Source organism: Globicephala melas, chromosome 10 (genome assembly GCF_963455315.2).
Source record: "Globicephala melas chromosome 10, mGloMel1.2, whole genome shotgun sequence".
Taxonomy (NCBI): domain Eukaryota; kingdom Metazoa; phylum Chordata; class Mammalia; order Artiodactyla; family Delphinidae; genus Globicephala; species Globicephala melas.
Window position 1 is genome coordinate 22521004 of NC_083323.1, and position 20262 is coordinate 22541265.

The 20262-nt window shown below is 39.0% G+C and overlaps 1 protein-coding gene and 1 pseudogene across 1 annotated transcript in view; both read right to left on the reverse strand.

Annotated features, from left to right (window-relative positions):
- The window catches only part of APAF1 (apoptotic peptidase activating factor 1), a 91346-nt gene that overhangs the window by 64791 nt on the left and 6293 nt on the right, over positions 1 to 20262 (reverse strand). Inside the window, exons 5-8 of the mRNA XM_030856322.2 lie at positions 4679 to 4862; positions 2593 to 2705; positions 2370 to 2501; positions 153 to 391 (exon numbers count right to left, since the gene is read on the reverse strand). Of these exons, the coding sequence (XP_030712182.1) occupies positions 153 to 391; positions 2370 to 2501; positions 2593 to 2705; positions 4679 to 4862 (668 nt within the window). The remainder of the gene's footprint in view (positions 1 to 152; positions 392 to 2369; positions 2502 to 2592; positions 2706 to 4678; positions 4863 to 20262) is intronic.
- On the reverse strand, positions 16627 to 16743 carry LOC115853101 (U6 spliceosomal RNA; annotated as a pseudogene).

Here is a 20262-nt window from a genome sequence, read left to right on the forward strand (position 1 = left end):
AAGAACAGTGGGATTTCTACACCCTCCAGTCCACCACCCTCAGGTACACAGGTTTTATCCTCCCAATATCCTCTGTAACAATATCCTCAAGAGTAAACCAAAGGTTATATGCCACAATACCCAATGATAAAGATTGTTGGTCCTTCTATTACCTTCGTAGGCACCTTAACATCTTTCTGAAGGATGGAAAGATCTGTGTAATAATCTTTGATGTCTTCTCTGAGCATTTCAACACTTATAGACATGGCTTCATCCAAAGCCTCATAATCATAAGATGAAGATTTCCTTATCTTCTTAAATTGCTTATTCTGAAGTTGTCTGAGGTAGTACTCCCAGCGGTTGGGAAAATCTCGTAAAAGTGCACCAATTAAAGACACTACAAGAGGTGAACCTAAAAAATAAAAAAAGTCAGTGTTATTACGGTATCATTTCCAAATTACCACTAAGAATCAATTTATCCTCAAGAAAGAATTTCTGCCACATGCTATCCAAAGCTTTAAAATATTTATAACTCTTGCATTCACTTCAGGTACTTATTCTAAAGAAGTCATTAGAAATAAGAAATATTTCACTTAAGGATATTCATTACAGTATTTAAAATAGTGAAAAATCTTAAACAATAACAGGGAAATGACTGAATAAAGTATATCACAATATTATGCCACTGGTAAATTTTCAAAAGATATTTAATAGGGCTTCCCTGGTGGCGCAGTGGTTGAGAGTCCGCCTGCCGATGCAGGGCACACAGGTTCGTGCCCTTGTCCGGGAAGATCCCACATGCCGCGGACCAGCTAGGCCCGTGAGCCATGGCTGCTGAGCCTGCGCGTCCGGAGCCTGTGCTCCGCAATGGGAGAGGCCACAACAGTGAGAGGCCCGTGTACCGCAAAAAAAAAAAAAAAACAAAACAAAAGATATTTAATAACATGGGAAAATGCTCAAGATTTGCTATTAAAAAGGGTAAGATTGAAAATTATATATACCATTATAATCTCAATATTTTTTTCAAGGTTTTATATGTCCTGAAAGACTAGGAGAAATACTCTCATGATGCTAATAATTATCAGATTATGGATAATTTCTATTTTTTCTTTTTAAGTGTTTCAAAATGCACATGCATCACCTTCATAATGAATACAAATCAAGTATTTTTTCCTAAGGTTGAGATACTTTTTAAAAGTCAATTAACTCAAAAACAAGTTTGATGGAAGAAAGAAAAACAAGAAACTATTTCCAAGCATTAACAATGATGGAAAAAATAATCTTAAGAGCTGATAGATTTGACTATATAAAATTTTAAATTTCTGTGTGTCAAAAAAATACTACAAATGAAATTAAAAGGCAGACACAACTAGAAGAAAAACAGTTGGAAAAAATATGACAAAAGGTTAATAGTTTCCATAGTTAGAGTGTCAAAAAATCAATGAAAAATACTTATATCACAAAAGTGAGTCAAGGATAATTTTTTTTTAAATAAATTTATTTATTTATTTTTGGCTGTACTGGGTCTTCATTGCTGCACACAGGCTTTTCTCTAGTTGCTTCGAGCAGGGGCTACTCTTCGTTGTGGTGCACAGGCTTCTCATTGCGGTGGCTTCTCTTGTTGTGGAGCACAGGATCTAGGGGCACGGGCTTCAATAGTTGTGGCACACAGGCTCAGTAATTGTGGCTCGCAGGCTATAGAGCGCAGGCTCAGTAGTTGTGGCGCACGGGCTTAGTTGCTCCACAGCATGTGGAATCTTCCCACACCAGGGTTCGAACCCGTGTTCCCTGCATTGGCAGGTGGATTCTGAACTACTGCGCCACCAGGGAAGTCCAGGATAATTTCTTAAAATGCAATATTCAATAAAAAAGTTTAACTTCACTATTTAAAAATGCAAATTAAGAAGACAGCACCAGTTTTTACTTATCAAATTAGAACATTATTTTTATAAAATCCCAACCAGGGAATTCCCTGGCAGTCCAGTGGTTAGGACTCCATGCTTTCATTGTGGTGGCCCAAATTCAATCCCTGGTCAGGGAACTAAGATCCCAAAAGCCACGCAGCACAGCCAAAAAATAAAATCCCAACCAAAAAAATTTTAAACTGTGACTCTCACTACATTTTTTATTCTTTGACAACAGAGGTCATGTCTTCATCTTACCCCTTTCATAACATATTGTGGGTGTTTGTTAAATATTATTTTAACTAAAGAATGAATACCAAAATATCACTATCCATGTAGGGTATCAGAGAAGAACCTAAAATACTAAATATTCTAGTAAAGTTTTTGGATGTTCATGTGTTAAACTGTTATGTTCATTAGCTTAACTTACAAAAGGGTAGATTAATATCTCTATAACCCCCTCATACACAAAATAAATAACTATACCTTTACATTCTTTTATAATACTGTGAGCTTGTTCTGGCAAATCTGCTTTCTTCATATTAACAAAAAGGGATAAAATTTCAAGTCCTTTTTCTTTTCCTAAACCACTCTCCACAGGGACTACATATTTAGGACCTGTGAAATCACAAGACATAGTAAGCAATTTGGTATGCCACATATTTAAATGTAACTGAATTATTATAAAAAGCAAATTAATAATCCTTACCCATTACTGAATCTGTAACGCTCTTGTCTCTGGTTGTAAGAAGAATCTGACACTGATTGTCAAAAGCTTTTAACACCCAAGGATCCCAAACATCATCCAAAATCAACAGAGACCTTAATAAGAAAAAACTGTATTGAGTCACTAATGACATTTATTTTAAACTTCCTTTAAAAAAAAGAGAATGCCACCAGTGTTTTCTTAAAATTTACAAAATTAAAAAAAAAATAGATGTCCATTTCATGGTTCTTTCTCTTTTCTTTGGTATCCCTTTCACAATATATCAATAAGGAAAAGAAAATTAGAGACTTTCCCTTCCTTCTACCCCAAATTACTGCATATTAAAGTTAAAGGACTTATAAAAAGAGAACTGTGTATACTTTATTATAAGTATTAGAAATAAGCCTCCTCGTGCCTAAAAAGAACTATCCAAGTAATGAGATTTTTCCAATTCAGTCTTTAAGCACCCAAACCAAGCAAGAACTGGGCTTAGGTTAGCATTAGAAAGCATCACAGAACAATGACAATATTTGACCATTTTACCTACAAAACTAGCAATTTCATATGTCCCAACCTAATTGAATGCACCAGCAAATATTACTTTTCACTTGGTACACTAGTGGGCTTTTTTTCCATCCAAGAAATCAATTTGTTTACGCATAATGACAAAGAATCTGTGTGCTAATTCCTAATCAGCCCCTCCAAAAAACTTTTTTAAACTCGTCAGAACAAATGGAGAAAATAATACAACTAAAACCTGACAGTATAATTATACACTAGCGTTATTATCTGAAAGGCACACTACTTCTGTACACTACAAAAAAAGACTCTAGGAATATACACAGGCTGGAAAATTACAAAAACATAAACCAAAATGATGCTGAGAGAGAAACAAAATGACTTTATATGCCATGATCTGATACATCTGAGAGTGGTTACAATATTTTCCTACACAGGAATCATTTTTATTTTTGCAAAGAAAGTAGAACTAAGGAGAAGTTACTGATCAAGAAAAGAGGAAGTGGTTAGTGGTCTCAATCCCATTTCTCCAGGAAAATGGATACTAGTGACTATCAAGGGGAGGGGGAGATAACAGAGGGATCTGGAAGAGAAAGAAGCCAGAGAGAAGGGAGCTTGCCCTCCGTAATGAGTATCCATCATAATCACTAGGAGGCTTTTTCCCAAAATTATTCCTCTCACCCAATATTCTGATATGAATCCCCTTACCAATTTGGGGAAGCACTACCATAATCAGCCACTACTACACATGAAAGTACACAGCATCATCAGGTGCATGGGGGCAATAAAAAAAACTTCAGAGCCATTACCTAATTCTCACCCAATTTACTGTTATACTCGCAAGGAATGCTTTATTAATCTTTGTACTTGTAGCACTTGACCCAGAACCTGGCACGACACTCAATGTTGGTTAAATGAACAAATAAAATAGCTGTTAGGTGGCAGAAATCAAATTGTTGACTAAATCCCTTAACTCTTAACAAAGATAGCAACTAAGCTGCTGCCTCCCTTTGGCTAATGAAAACTGTGATAAAGCTGACAACAGTGCCTGGCACATAATTATAATGGCATTTATTTAATAAATTAATTAATTATTGAAATAAACAAAACAAACTCTTAAAGTACTTGGAAGTAGAAGAGTTACGTGTATACCCAAAAAGTAAGAGAACACAGCAGAAGGGTCCCTTTAAATAAATAATCCTTCCTGACTCAGTCTTTTACAAGTTGCCTGCATGCATTTATTCTGTCTCTTGTTCTGTGTTAATCTATTAGAAATAATGTATTCAAGGTAAAAAGTCTGCATCTTTTAACAAAAACCATTCACCAACTCACCTACTTAAGAAATATTTCTTGAGAGCCTACAATGGCACACAAGAGAGAATTGGCATGTACAATGCAAAGGTCAGTGGCAGACACTTTTTTTTAATACAAGAGAGAGGAAGAGCAGGAAGGCAATGGTTCTTTCTTAGACCCTCTACCCAACAGCAAGAAAAGGCTATGATGTTCTCAAGATGTCAGTAGTTAAGTCTCACTGGGACTTCATACACCAAATAAGTATAACCATCTGTACCTTGGATGTTTGCGCAGCATCAGAATGCGGAGACGGTCTTTAGCTTCTTCAATATTAAGTGGAAGCCTCTGGGAGAAATTCTCATCCTGATCCAACCGTGTGCAAAGATTCTGCAGTTTCATCAGAAGCCCAGATTTGTCTTGTTTCCCAACTGAAACCCAATGCACACCCCCTGGGAAACAAACTGGTGAGGAAAAGAATAAATTTAAGGCCTTTGAACAGCTGCCCTCCATTGAAAGAGGAGGAAAGATTTGTTCCAATCTTCAATCTCATCACATCTTCAAACTTCTCTTGATTCAGAGTATATATGTTGCTTGTAGGGTTATTATTGAGCTTTATAGCCCAAATCTAAGAAAAGTTGCAGATGTGAAGAAACTGAAGTATGGAGTTAATCTGCTGCTTATCAGTGAAATCTCACCAAACAAAATTTCACAATCTTTATCTTATGTCATCAATGATCACTGTACAACAGTTTCTCAACGTAAGCACTCTGCACATTTGGGGCCAGATAATTCTTTGTTGTAAGGGACTGTCCTGTGCATTATAGGATATTTAACAGCCTCCCTGGCCTCTATCCACTAGATGCTAGTAGCATTTTCCCTCCCCAGTTACGACAACCAAAAATGTCTCTAAACTCTGTCACATGTCCCCTGAGGGGCTAAATCACCTCTGAGAACCACTCATGTCCAGGAACACATAAGTCACTCATTATGGTTCCCATACACTGACTTAAAAGTAAGAAGTTAGGTTCAAGTCTGGCTCTACTGCTTATTAGCTATTGTATCTTTAGCAAATAACCTGTCTCATTTATTATACCAGAATAAGACTGTTTACCCCCACCTATTTCAGGGTTACTGTGAGAAATTAATAATATAAAATATGTGGTTTTGCTATGCTAAATGTAAAGGGTTATAACCGACAGAATTATTAGTGATATGGATCTGAGAGCACCTTACAAATATTAAGCTTTGAACTAGTAAGCATTATATAACAACAGACATTATTATTACTGTTACTGTCAACTTTCATCATCATTTTTGTTAATCAAGCCACAGCATATAGCATATCTTAAAATACACATTTTTACATACATATTATCGGAACCAAAAATCTTAAGCTTTCATAGACTATACGTAATCAGCTCTATACAGATATAAAAAAAGTAAGAGGGGTCCCTATGTATAAAATATGGGGAGGGACTTCCCTGGTGGTGCAGTGGTCAAGAATCCACCTGCCAATGTAGGGGACAGGGGTTCGAGCCCTGGTCCAGGAAGATCCCATATGCCACAGAGCAACTAAGCCCATGCACCACAACTACTGAGCCTGCACACCACAACTACTGAATCCCGTGTGCCACAACTACTGAAGCCCACGCACCTAGAGCCCATGCTCTGCAACAAGAGAAGCCACTGCAACAAAAAGCCTGTGCACCCCAATGAAGAGTAGCCCCCACTTGCCACAACCAAAGAGCCCACGCGCAGCAACGAAGATCCAATGCAGCCAAAAAAATTAATGAATAAAAATTTAAAAATAAATAAATAAAATATGGGGAACAGCAGCATTAGATCAGACCAGTGGCATTAACCATAAAGATTTATATTATATGATCATAAATGTATGAGAAAAAGCAAAAAATAGATACAAAGATAAATGAGTTTTATTACACCAAAGGGCAACTTATTTACTGACATTCACAAATAATTAAGTACAAAAAGAAATCACTATTTTAAAAATGTAATCATCTAAAAGAAATATTTGTATATATGCACAAAGATCTTCTTATGACAGACATTTATTGAACACTTTCCTAAGAGTTCTACATATTAATCTACATTTAATCCCCAGAGTAGACTATCAAGCAGATACCATTATCATCCCCATATTACAGATGAGGAAACTGAGGTACAGAAAGGTTGAATCCCAGAGCTGGGATTCAAACATCCAGTGTCAATGCTCTACTTCTAAACTATTCTGCCTCCACAGGATATTCACCACAGCACTGTCTACAACAGGAAAAAACTGGAAACAACCTGCAATGTCCATCTTAATCTCTTCTTCCACTGCAGGCTTCCAAAGCCTAAGGCAGGCCCAACTGAGGAAGAGGAGAACATTATATATAAGTGAAATTTAGCGTATTAAATAGAACTTGACTTTTTTTTTTCTTTGGCCACACCACGCAGCTTGTGGTATCTTAGCTCCCTGACCAGGGATCGAATTCAGGTCCACAGCAGTGAAAGCCCAAGTCTTAACCACTGGACCCCCAGGGAATTCCCAGGACCTGACCCTTTAATTAGTGAAATGACCTGGATACTCTGAACCTATACAAGGCCAGGGAAAGAATCAGGCCCAGAGAAGAGTTTAGAGCAGGCAACGAAGGAAAAGAGTAAAGTTGTTTTCTTTTTTTTTTTTTTTTTGCGGTACACGGGCCTCTCACTGTTGTGGCCTCTCCCGTTGCGGAGCACAGGCTCCGGATGCACAGGCTCAGCGGCCATGGCTCAGGGGCCCAGCCGCTCCGTGGCATGTGGGATCTTCCCGGACCGGGGCACGAACCCATGTCCCCTACATCGGCAGGTGGACTCTCAACCACTGCGCCACCAAGGAAGCCCTAAAGTTGTTTTCTGATTACACCCTACAAACCCCAATGCAATGGTTACACATCCACTAAATGAACCTAGTAAAACTGCCAAGGTTTATGATCATGAATTTAAATTGGAACTCAGTTGGGTGATTTCTTCAGCAAGGAGAAAGGAAGTAATGTCTGGATGAAGCAATGAGGATCAAGAAGAATACCTATTCCATCTCCTAGCAATAGAGAAGGAATCATCTTTCACCCAAGATAAGGACAGACCTAAAGAGTGAAGAATATACGCTGAGGAGCAATTAAATAATGGGCAATAAAAATCTAGGCCCAAACCTAAGAGGGGGCTGATGGGATAAACAGTGAGGATATTAGGGAATTAAGGGATAAGCCCTCACAGGTCAGAAAACTGTAGTGAACTCAAAAAATAGAATAGATGGAGGTAGGCAAAGAGTAGTATAGACTGTTTAACATCAAGATTTCAAAACCGGTATCGTTTCTGGTAATGCCATGGGCCGGGATCCAGCCTGTGATCAGTGAATTATATGGCTGAAGGGGAGTGAAGAAAATGGTCACTGCAGATAAAGAAGTCAAGAAACTGAGAGGTCAAGTTTTTGGATGACGCATCCACATAGATATCAAAATTACTAAGAGTGCCAACAGGAGAAGGCCTTAAATTTATAACTAAGAACTCCAATCATCAATGAATGAGAGGGCAATAACATAACAGGGAAAGATTAGAAAAATGAACCTCAAAGGACAAAGACTTTAGCTGGAGAAGGAAGTATTAATGGCCTGGACGAGGCAACAGAGAGCAAGGACAGCATCCACCCATTTCCTGGTGCTGAAATATGTGGAACAGAAAGGGAAAAAAGTTGCCACACCACTGAAGGAGGCTATGGAGAAGGTGGTATCCTCAAGGAACTGCCCAGTTTCACGTAAGGCAAGGAGGCAAATATTCTAAGAAGGGCTGATGATATAGAGGAGCTTCCTGATCACAGAGGAGTCTAGAAGGTATAGCAAAGGCTTGGGAATGAGGGGAGGGGACCTAGATCAGAATTTGGCAATGAACTGAGTAGTAACTACAAGAGAATCTAAAAGATAACAAATGACCAAGAACTTCCCTGTGGTCCAGTGGGTAAGACCCCGTGCTCCCAATGCAGAGGGCCTGGGTTTGATCCCTGGTTGGGGAACTAGAGCCCGCATGCATGCCACAACTAAGAAGCCTGCGTGCCACAACAAAGACCCGGCACAGCCAAAATAAATAGATAAATATTTTTTGAAAACACAAATGACCAGAAGAAATAGAACTCTGCAGTAAGTGAGGTAAGGCAAGGCTGTGAAGCATGGTTTGATGACCAGTGCCAATGTCTTAGAAGAAGGTAAACAAGTCCTACTCTATTCCTGAAAGCTTCCTGACGTTCTCTAGGCTTGCTTCAGCTTGAGTCAGCACTTATGAAACAGTAAATCCGTGAGGCTTCACTTACTTTGACTATGTTACTTTTAGCTATGTTCTCTGTGTATACATGATTGTAAATGCACAGGAAAAAGTTTGGAAAAACTCACTCTAAACTGTTAACCATGACTACCACTGGTGACGAATTTAGGAGAAAGAACAGAAGGGCAAATGGAAAGAACTTTACTTCTTTTTAAATGAAGATACTACAACTGTTATGTAAAAAACACAGTTTTAAAATACCTGTTGCTCCTGAAGTGTTATTTTTTAATTTGCACTTTCTATTTAAGATTTTCTAAAATCATCCCAGGATTAAAGACAAGGCAAAGAAAGTATCCGGATACAACTAGCTAATGAATTTTTCAGATTTAAATTTAAGTATCAAGCGAGGAACCAAGATGGCAGAGTAGAAGGACGTGCTCTCACCCCCTCTTGTGAGAACACCAGAATCACAACTAGCTGCTGGCCAATGATCGACAGGAAGACACTGGAACTCACCAAAAAAGATACCCCACATGCAAAGACAAAGGAGAAGCCACAATGAGATGGTAGGAGGGGCACAATCACAGTAAAATCAACTGCCATAACTGGTGGGTGGGTGACTCACAGACTGGAGAACACTTACACCACAGAAGTCCACCCACAGAAGTCCACCCACTAGAGTGAAGATTCTGAGCCCCACGTCAGGCTTCCCAACCTGGGGGTCCGGCAATGGGAGGAGGAATTCCCAGAGAATCAGACTTTGAAGCCTAGCGGGATTTGATTGCAGGTCTCTGACAGGACTGGGGGAAACAGACACTCCACGCTTGGAGGGCACACACAAAGTAGTGTGCACATCAGGACCCAGGGGAAGGAGCAGTGACCCCAGGGGAGACTGAACCAGACCTACCTGCTAGTGTTGGAGGGTCTCCTGCAGAGGTGGGGGGGGGTGGCTGTGGCTCACCGTGAGGACAAGGACACTGGTAGCAGAAGTTCTGTGAAGTACTCCTTGGCTTGAGCCCTCCCAGAGTCTGCCATTAGCCCCACCAAAAAGCCCCTGGTAGGCTCCAGTGTTGGGATGCCTCAGGCCAAACAACCAACAGGGAGGGAACCCAGCCCTACCCATCAGCAGACAAGTGGATTACAGTTTTACTGAGCTCCGCCCACCAGAGCAACAGCCAGCTCTACCCACCACAGGTTCCTCCCATCAGGAAATTTACACAAGACTCTTAGATAGCCTCATCCACCAGAGGGCAGATGGCAGAAGCAAGAAGAACTACAATCCTGCAGCCTGTGGAACAAAAACCACATTCACAGAAAGATAGACAAGATGAAAAGGCAGAGGGCTATGTACCAGATGAAGGAACAAGATAAAACCCCAGAAAAACAACTAAGTGAAGTGGAGATAAGCAACCTTTCAGAAAAAGAATTCAGCATAATGATAGTGAAGATGATCCAGGACCTCAGAAAAAGAATAGAGGCAAAGATCGAGAAGAGGCAAGAAATGTTTAACAAAGACCTAGAAGAATTAAAGAACAAACAAACAGAGATGAACAATACAGTAAATGAAATGAAAGATACACTAGAAGGAATCAATAGCAGAATAACTGAGGCAGAAGAATGGATAAGTGACCTGGAAGACAAAATGGTGGAATTCACTGCTGAAGAACAGAATAAGAAAAAAGAATGAAAAGAAATGAAGACAGCCTAAGAGACCTCTGGGACAACATTAAACACAACAACATTTGCATTATAGGGGTCCCAGAAGGAGAAGAGAGATAGAAAGGACGAGAGAAAATATTTGAAGAGATGATAGGCAAAAACTTCCCTAACATGGGAAAGGAAATAGCCACCCAAGTCCAGGAAGCGCAGCAAGTCCCATACAGGATAAACCCATGGAGAAACACGCCAAGACACACAGCAATTAAATTGGCAAAAATTAAAGACAAAGAAAAATTCTTGAAAGCAGCAAGGGAAAAATGACAAATAACATACAAGGGAACTCCCATAAGGTTAACAGCTGATTTCTCAGCAGAAACTCTACAAGCCAGAAGGGAGTGGCATGATATACTTAAAGTGATGAAAGGGAAGAACCTACAACCAAGATTACTCTACCCAGCAAGGATCTCATTCAGATTCAATGCAGAAATCAAAAGCTTTACAGACAAACAAAAGATAAGAGAATTCAGCACCACCAAACCAACTCTACAACAAATGCTAAAGGAGCTTCTCTAAGTGGGAAACAAAAGAGAAAAGGACCTACAAAAACAAACTGAAAACAATTAAGAAAATGGTCATAGGAACATACATATCAATAATTACCTTAAACGTGAATGGATTAACTGCTCCAACCAAAAGACACAGGCTTGCTGAATGGATATAAAAACAAGAACCAGGGCTTCCCTGGTGGTGCAGAGGTTGAGAGTCCGCCTGCCGATGCACGGGACACGGGTTCGTGCCCCAGTCCGGGAAGATCCCACATGCCGCAGAGCAGCTGGGCCCGTGAGCCATGGCCGCTGAGCCTGCACGTCCGGAGCCTATGCTCCGCAACGGGAGAGGCCACAACAGTGAGAGGCCCACATACCGCAAAAAAAAAAAAAACAAGAACCCTATATATGCTATCTACAAGAGACCCACTTCAGACCTAGGGACATTACAGACTGAAAGTGAGGGGGTGAAAAAAGATATTCCATGCAGATGGAAATCAAAAGAAAGGTGGAGTAGCAATACTCATATCACATAAAATAGACTTTAAAATAAAGAATATTACAAGAGACAAAGAAGGACACTACATAATGATCAAGGAATCAATCCAAGAAGAAGATATAACAATTATAAATATATATGCACACAACATAGAAGCACCTCAATACATAAGGCAACTGCTAACAGCTATAAAAAAGGAAATCGACAGTAACACAGTAATAGTGGGGGACTTTAACACCCCACTTACACCAATGGACAGATCATCCAAAATGAAAATAAATAAGGAAACAGAAGCTTTCAATGACACAACAGACCAGATAGATTTAATTGATATTTATAGGACATTCCACCCAAAAACAGTAGATTACACTTTCTTCTCAAGTGCACAAGGACTATTCTCCAGGATAGATCACATCTTGGGTCACAAATCAAGCCTCAGTAAGTTTAAGAACTGAAATCTTATCAAGCATCTTTTCGGACCACAACACTATGAGATTAGAAATGAATTACAGGGAAGAAAACATAACAAACACATGGAGGCTAAACAATACATTACTAAATAACCAACAGAACACTGAAGAAATCAAAGAGGAAATCAAAAAATACCTAGAGACAAATGACAGTGAAAACACGATGATCCAAAACCTGTGGGATGCAGCAAAAGCAGTTCTAAGAGGAAAGTTTATACCTATACAAGCCTACATCAAGAAACAAGAAAAATCTCAAATAAACAATCTAACTTTACACCTAAAGAAACTAGAGAAAGAAGAACAAAACCTAAAGTTAGCAGAAGGAAGGAAATCATAAAGATCAGAGCAGAAATACATGAAATAGAAACAAACAATAGCAAAGATCAAAAAAATAAAAGCTGGTTCTTTGAGAAGATAAACAAAATTGATAAAATAAACAAAATTGATAAACCATTAGCCAGACTCATCAAGAAAAAGAAGGAGAGGACTCAAATCAATAAAATTAGAAATGAAAAAGGAGAACAACAGACACCACAGAAATACAGAGCATCCAAAGAGACTACTACAAGCAACTCTACGCCAATAAAATGGACAACCTGGAAGAAATGGACAAATTCTTAGAAAGGTAAAACCTTCCAAGACTGAACCAGGAAGAAATTGAAAATATGAACAGACCAATCACAAGTAATGAAATTGAAACTGTGATTAAAAATCTTCCAACAAACAAAAGTCCAGGACCAGATGGCTTCACACGTGAATTCTATCAAACATTTAGAGAAGAGCTAACACCCATCCTTCTCAAACTCTTCCAAACAATTGCAGAGGAAGGAACACGCCCAAATTCATTCTATGAGGCCACCATCACCCTGATACTAAAACCAGACAAAAATACTACAAAAAAAGAAAATTAAAGACCAATATCACTGATGATTATAGATGCAAAAATCCTCAACAAAATACTAGCAAACAGAATCCAGCAACACATTAAAAGGATCATACACCATGATCAAGTGGGATTTATCCCAGGGATGCAAGGATTCTTCAATATATGCAAATCAATCAATGTGATACACCATATTAACAAACTGAAGAAGAAAAACCATATGATCATCTCAATAGATGAAGAAAAAGCTTTTGACAAAATTCAACACCCATTTATGATAAAAACTCTCCAGAAAGTGGGCATAGAGGGAACCTACCTCAACATAATAAAGGCCATATACAACAAACCCACAGCAAACATCATTCTCAATTTTGAAAAACTGAAAGCATTTCCTCTAAGATCAGGAACAAGACAAGAATATCCACTCTCACCGCTATTACGCAACATAGTTTTGGAAGTCCTAGCCATGGCAATCAGAGAAGAAAAAGAAATAAAAGGAATACAAATTGGAAAAGAAGAAGTAAACTGTCACTGTTTGCAGATGACATGATACTATACATAGAGAATCCTAAAAATGCCACCAGAAAACTACTAGTGCTAATCAATCAATTTGGTAAAGTTGCAGGATACAAAGCTAATGCACAGAAATCTCTTGCATTCCTATACACTAATGATGAAAAATATGAAAGAGAAATTAAGGAAACACTCCCATTTACCATTGCAACAAAATGAATAAAATACCTAGGAATAAACCTACCTAGGGAGAAAAAAGACCTGTATGCAGAAAACTGTAAGATGCTGATGAAAGAAATTAAAGATGATACCAACAGATGGAGAGATATACCATGTTCTTGGATTGAAGAATCAATATTGTGAAAATGACTATACTACCCTAAGCAATCTACAGAATCAATGCAATCCCTATCAAATTACCAATGGCATTTTTTACAGAACTAAAATAAAAATTCTTGAAATTTGTATGGAGACACAAAAGACCCCGAATAGCCAAAGCAGTCTTGAGGGAAAAAAACAGAGCTGGAGGAATCAGACTCCCTGACTTCAGGCTATACTACAAAGCTATAGTAATCAAGACAATATGGTACTGGCACAAGAAAAGAAATATAGATCAATGGAACAGGATAGAAAGGCCAGAGATAAACCCACGCACCTATGGTCAACTAATCTATGACAAAGGAGGCAGGGATATACAAAGGAGAAAAGACAGTCTCTTCAATAAGTGGTGCTGGGAAAACTGGACAGCTACATGTAAAAGAATGAAATTAGAACACTCCTTAACACCATACACAAAAATAAACTCAAAATGGATTCAAGACCTAAATGTAAGACCAGACACTATAAAACTCTTAGAGGAAAACACAGGAAGAACACTCTTTGACATAAATCACAGCAAGATCTTTTTTGATCCACCTCCTAGAGTAACAGAAATAAAAACAAAAATAAACAAATGGGACCTAATGAAACTTAAAAGCTTTTGCACAGCAAAGGAAACCATAAACAAGATGAAAAGAAGACCCTCAGAATGGGAGAAAATAATTGCAAATGAATCAATGGACAAAAGATTAATCTCCAAAATACATAAACAGCTCATGCAGCTCAATATTAAAGAAACAAACAACCCGATCCAAAAATGGGCAGAAGACCTAAATAGACATTTCTCCAAAGAAGACATACAGATGGCCAAGCACATGAAAAGCTGCTCAACATCACTAATTATTAGAGAAATGCAAATCAAAACTACAGTGAGGTATCACCTCACACCAGTTAGAAAGGACATCATCAGGGCTTCCCTGGTGGCGCAGTTGTTGAGGGTCCGCCTGCTGATACAGGGGACACGGGTTCGTGCCCCAGTCCGGGAGGATCCCACGTTGTCGCGGAGCAGCTGGGCCCGTGAGCCATGGCTGCTGAGCCTGTGCATCCAGAGCCTGTGCTCTGCAACGCGAGAGGCCACAGCAGTGAGAGGCCCATGTACCGCAAAAAAAAAAAAAGAAAAAAAAAAGTGTGGGCTTCCCTGTTGGCGCAGTGGTTGAGAGTCCGCCTGCCAATACAGGGGACACAGGTTCGTGCTCCGGTCCGGGAAGATCCCACATACTGCGGAGCGGCTGGGCCCGTGTGCCATGACAGCTGAGCCTGTGTGTCCGGAGCCTGTGCTCCGCAACGGGAGAGGCCACAACAGTGAGAGGCCCGCGTACCGCAAAAAAAAAAAAAAAAAAAGAAAGGGCATCATCAGAAAATCTACAAACAACAAATGCTGGAGAGGGTGTGGAGAAAAGGGAAACTTCTGGTGGGAATGTAAATTGATACAGCCACTATGGAGAACAGTATGGAGGTTCCTTAAAAAACTAAAAATAGAATTACCATATGATCCAGCAATCCCACTACTGGGCATATACCCAGAGAAAACCATATTTCAAAAAGACACATGCACCCCAATGTTCACTGCAGCACTATTTACAATAGCCAGGTCATGGAAGCAACCTAAATGCCCATCGACAGATGAATGGAGAAAGAAGATGTGGTACATACATACAATGGAATATTACTCAGCCATTAAAAGGAACAAAGTTGAGTCATTTGTTGAGACGTAGATGGATCTAGAGACTGTCATACAGAGTGAAGTAAGTCAGAAAGAGAAAAACAAATATCGTATATTAACGCATGTATGTGGAACCTAGATAAATGGTACAGATGAACCAGTTTGCAGGGCAGAAGTTCAGACACAGATGTAGACAACAAACGTATGGACACCAAGGCGGGGAAAGCCATGGGGGGATGGGGATGCTGGTGTGCTGAATTGGGAGATTGGGATTGACATGTATACACTGATGTGTATAAAACTGATGACTAGGGCTTAGCTGGTGGCGCGGTGGTTGAGAGTCCGCCTGCTGATGCAGGGGACACGGGTTCGTGCCCCGGTCCAGGAAGATCCCACATGCTGCGGAGCGGCTGGGCCCGTGAGCCATGGCCGCTGAGCCTGCACGTCCAGAGCCTGTGCTCCACAACTGGAGAGGCCACAACAGTGAGAGGCCCGCGTACCGCCAAAAAAAAAAAAAAAAAAAAAAAAACTGATGACTAATAAGAACCTGCTGTATAAAAAAATAAATAAAACAAAACTCAAAAATTCAAAAAATAAATAAAAATAAATTTAAGTATCTATTATCTACAGTATAAAAGGTCTTTCTCTCCTAAATTTAAAACTAAATTAGGGCATTATTAACATACGCAAGAAAAATAAAACATTATTAGCTTTAAAAAGAAAGACAAAAAGCCCAAAAGACCAACTGATCTGCAAATCTCCTACCATCACAGTAAGACAGTTAAATACAGAAGCATTAATTTTGCATTTCAGAAAGAATCTAAACATCTTGACTATGGGCACAAGAGGGAGCAATTTAGCCTTGAATGAGGCTTGTACCTATAATTTCATTCAGAGAAACTTAATCAGAGGAAAATTGCCTTTATTCAGAGAAAATTAACCCCTCCTACTTTCACATGAGGTTTATGCAGGTAGCAATTAATAATCTAACAGCATCAAGGAAATCTTGGGAAAGAAGGAAGCAAATAGGTAGACAGCCTCTGAAGAAAACTTTCATACTTTAAAAACTCAGCACTTAAATAAAATTGTATGAATGGTTTAAAAATACATCAACTCTTTATAATTTCCCTAAATAAATAAATAAAGGGTTGAACTTTCAAAAGGAAAGTGGGTTTCCTAAAAATGTATAGGCATAAGTAGTTAAGAACTTAATAGTATTTTTTTTTTTTTTTTTTGCTGTAGGTATGTGATTTATTTTATTCTTGAAGAATCCTTCCAAAAATGTTAATCAAAATAAGAACAAAAAGCCTCGGGCATGAAAAAAAAATATGGAACGCTTCACGAATTTGCGTGTGCAAATCCTTGTGCAAGGATTAGGGGCCATGCTAATCTTCTCTGTATCATTCCAATTTTAGTATATGTGCTGCCGAAGCAAGCACTTAATAGTATTAATTTACACCAAACACCGTTCTAAGATAACAAAATTTCTGTAGGAACACAGTTTTAATGAAGTTTGTAACCCATACAGTTACCCACTTACAAAAGAAAAAAAAAGGTTTTATACTACAATTAAACAGCAAAAATCTAATATTCCTATATTTTAGAATGGAAATGAACTCCAGAGATTAAAATTCATCTTTAGGGCGACTTCCCAGGCAGTCCAGTAGTTAAGACTCCACGCTTCCACTGCAGGGGGCACGGGTTCAATCCCTGGTCAGGGAACTAAGATCCTGCATGCCATGCAGCACGGCCAAAAAAAAAAAAATTTTTTTTCTTTAGGAAAGTATCTACTCTTGAACTAGTGGATATACAAAAGCAGACTCCAAATAGATTAAAAAGCTAAATATGGGGCTTCCCTGGTGGTGCAGTGGTTAAGAATCTGCCTGCCAATTCAGGGGACACAGGTTTGAGCCCTGGTCCGGGAAGATCCCACATGCCGCGGAGCAACTAAGTCTGTGCGCTACAACTACTGAGCCTGCACTCTAGAGCCTGCGAGCCACAACTACTGAACCCCACACGCCTAGAGCCCATGCTCTGCAACAACAGAAGCCACTGCAGTGAGAAGCCCGCGCACGGCAACCAAGAGTAGCCCCCGCTCGCCACAACTAGAGAAAGCCTGAGTGTAGGAACCAAGACCCAACGCAGCCAAAAATAAAATAAATTTATTTTTTAAAAAAGCTAAATATGAATGGTAAGACTATAATAGGACTACTTAAGAAAATTCAGGAAACACAAATTAGAAGGCAAAAAAATTAATTTGACTACATCAAAATTAAAGATTTCTATCAAGGACATCCAGGACAAAATTAATACAGATAATATAAGGAGAAAGTATTTACCAAGTCTAAAAGCAACAAGCCCTACTATCTAGAATATATAAGAAACTCCTAAAAAGCAACAAAATGGAAAAACCGACAAATGTTATCAACAAAATTTATAAACAAGGAAACCCAAAAGCCTAAAAAGCTTATGAAGAAATGGTCAAACTCAAGTTATCAGAGAAACGCAAATTAAAAGATATCACTTTACACCTGCTGGCCTGGCAAAAATTACAAAGCTGGATGATACCTAGTGTCACTAAAGAAGTGAGGATACAGGAGCCCTCACATGCTATTGATGGGAATGCACAGATTGGAGGGCAATCAAATTTGATATTTATATATCCTGTAACTTAGAGATTCTGGTCCTAGCTACATATACTCAAGAAATTCTCATATCTGTAAAAGTTCAACCGAGCTTTGCTGGGGCAGCAAAGAGTTGGAGACAATCTATATATCTATTAACTAGGGAATGCACAATAAAATGTATTGGAGGTACCCCATGGAGGATAGCAATCAGGTGTAACAAATAATATGTACATACAACAAGGATAAATCTTAAAAACATAGTGTCAAGTGAGATAAGAAACAGAAGAAAATAATTAACACTTTAACATGTATGCAAATTTAAAATATTTACATATAAACAAACATTTTACAAGAAAACATACGTTACACATACATTTACAAAGAATATACAATAAATACATTAGAAAGATCGCCTATGGGGAGGTGTAATTCTGTGATTAAATATATATTTGGTTTTCATCACTCTTCCTGGCACACAGCTCTAAGATCCTTGTAATTTCCCATATAAGAAGAGCCTTAGGGGCATCTTTTGTTATACTATTTAGTTTTGTTCCTGAAATAGCTCCAGGGTATAAAAGTGAAATGGTGTCTTACATTATTGATATAACAAGCCCCTTTTAACCACACCTGAGTTTCTGTTAATAAAGTGATTTCTGAAAAGCCCCTAAATAACCTAAGGATAGGGGCTGGTTACCAGAGGAACCAACCCCTTGATTAGAGTTGGAACTTTCAGCCCCACCCTCCAGACCTCCAGAGGAGAGGGGAGTAAGTGGCTGGAGATTGAGTTCAATCACAATCAGCCAATGATTTAATCAATCATACCTACATAATGAATGAAGACTCCATAAAAAAAACAAAAGGGCAAGATTCACAGAGCATCTGGGTTGCTGAACACAAGGAGATGTAGGAAGAGTGATACACCCAAATTGGGCACGGAAGCTCTACACCCCTTCCCACATACATGCCCCATGCATCTCTTCCATCTGGCTGTTCCAGAGTTTTATCCTTGTATAATAAACCAGTAATCTAATAAGTATAGTTGTCAGAAGCACAGGTAACAAACAACCTGGACTAGCAATTGGCATGTGAAGGGGTTAGGGGGCAGTCTTGTAGGACTGAACCCTTAACCTATGGGATCTGATGCTATCTCCAGGTAGATAGTTTCAGAATTGAGTTAAATCACAGGACACCCAGCTCGTGTTGAAGAATTGCTGGATGTGTGGAAAACTCACACATCTGGTGTCAGAAATGAAGCAGTGTTGTAGTTGTGTAAAGGAAACACATAGGAGGAGTGTGTTTTCCTTTAGAGGAGGGAAATGAGAATGGGAAATTTTTAAAAGGAAATAAACACAGCAAGAAGCTAAGCCTTAGATAGACCTAATAGGATAATGGGCTATAAACTAAATATGATTTACTCAATCTTCCGTACTTGAGATCTCACAAAAGCTTATAAGGGATATGAATTAAGCTCATTATGCACTGGACAATTGCTAGTATCTCTGGCATTTTCTCAAAACAAAGTGGTGAAAATCTATTCCGAGACCACAATTCATACAATATGATTCCTGGCTACTTAATTCCATAAGTTGTTGGTCAATTTTAACCCCTAAAATTGAAAATTCACCCCAATAATATAGAGCGATTAAAACTGATTTAAAGAGCACATTTTAACCCTATAAATTGGTATATTATAAATACATAGTTTAAAGGAAATTCATCACTATATTGAAAGGAAGACCATTTCTTCACACTAAAGAAATTTAAACCAATTTTATCCTGAAATATCCTTGGTGATCAACTTTGCAGGAGAGGGGAAAAAAAAGTGAATAAATAAATAAATCCTTAGCCCTGAAATGTGCATGGCTCTGAGTCTCATGAAACTTCTCTACAATGACAAAGGAGAAAAACCAGGGCTTAGGAAATTAGGCCTACTTCTGACAAGAGTATGATCAATACTGTTAACAAGGGCTGTGAAGTATTAACTAAAACCAGGTGTGTACAATAGATGTGCCCTAGCCTCCAACTTTCTAAATCTCTCAGGTGCTGACTATTTACTCTATTCATTTTGTCATCTTGTCATAAACTATCTTTTTTTTTGCGGGCCTCTCACTGTTGTGGCCTCTCCCGCTGCGGAGCACAGGCTCCAGACGCACAGGCTCAGCGGCCATGGCTCACGGGCCCAGCCACTACGCGGCCTGTGGAATCTTCCTGGACCGGGTCACAAACCCGTGTCCCCTGCATCGGCAGACGGACTCTCAACCACTGTGCCACCAGGGAAGCCCGTCATAAACTACCTTAATTGGTGATTATATATTGTAAACACAAAAAAAG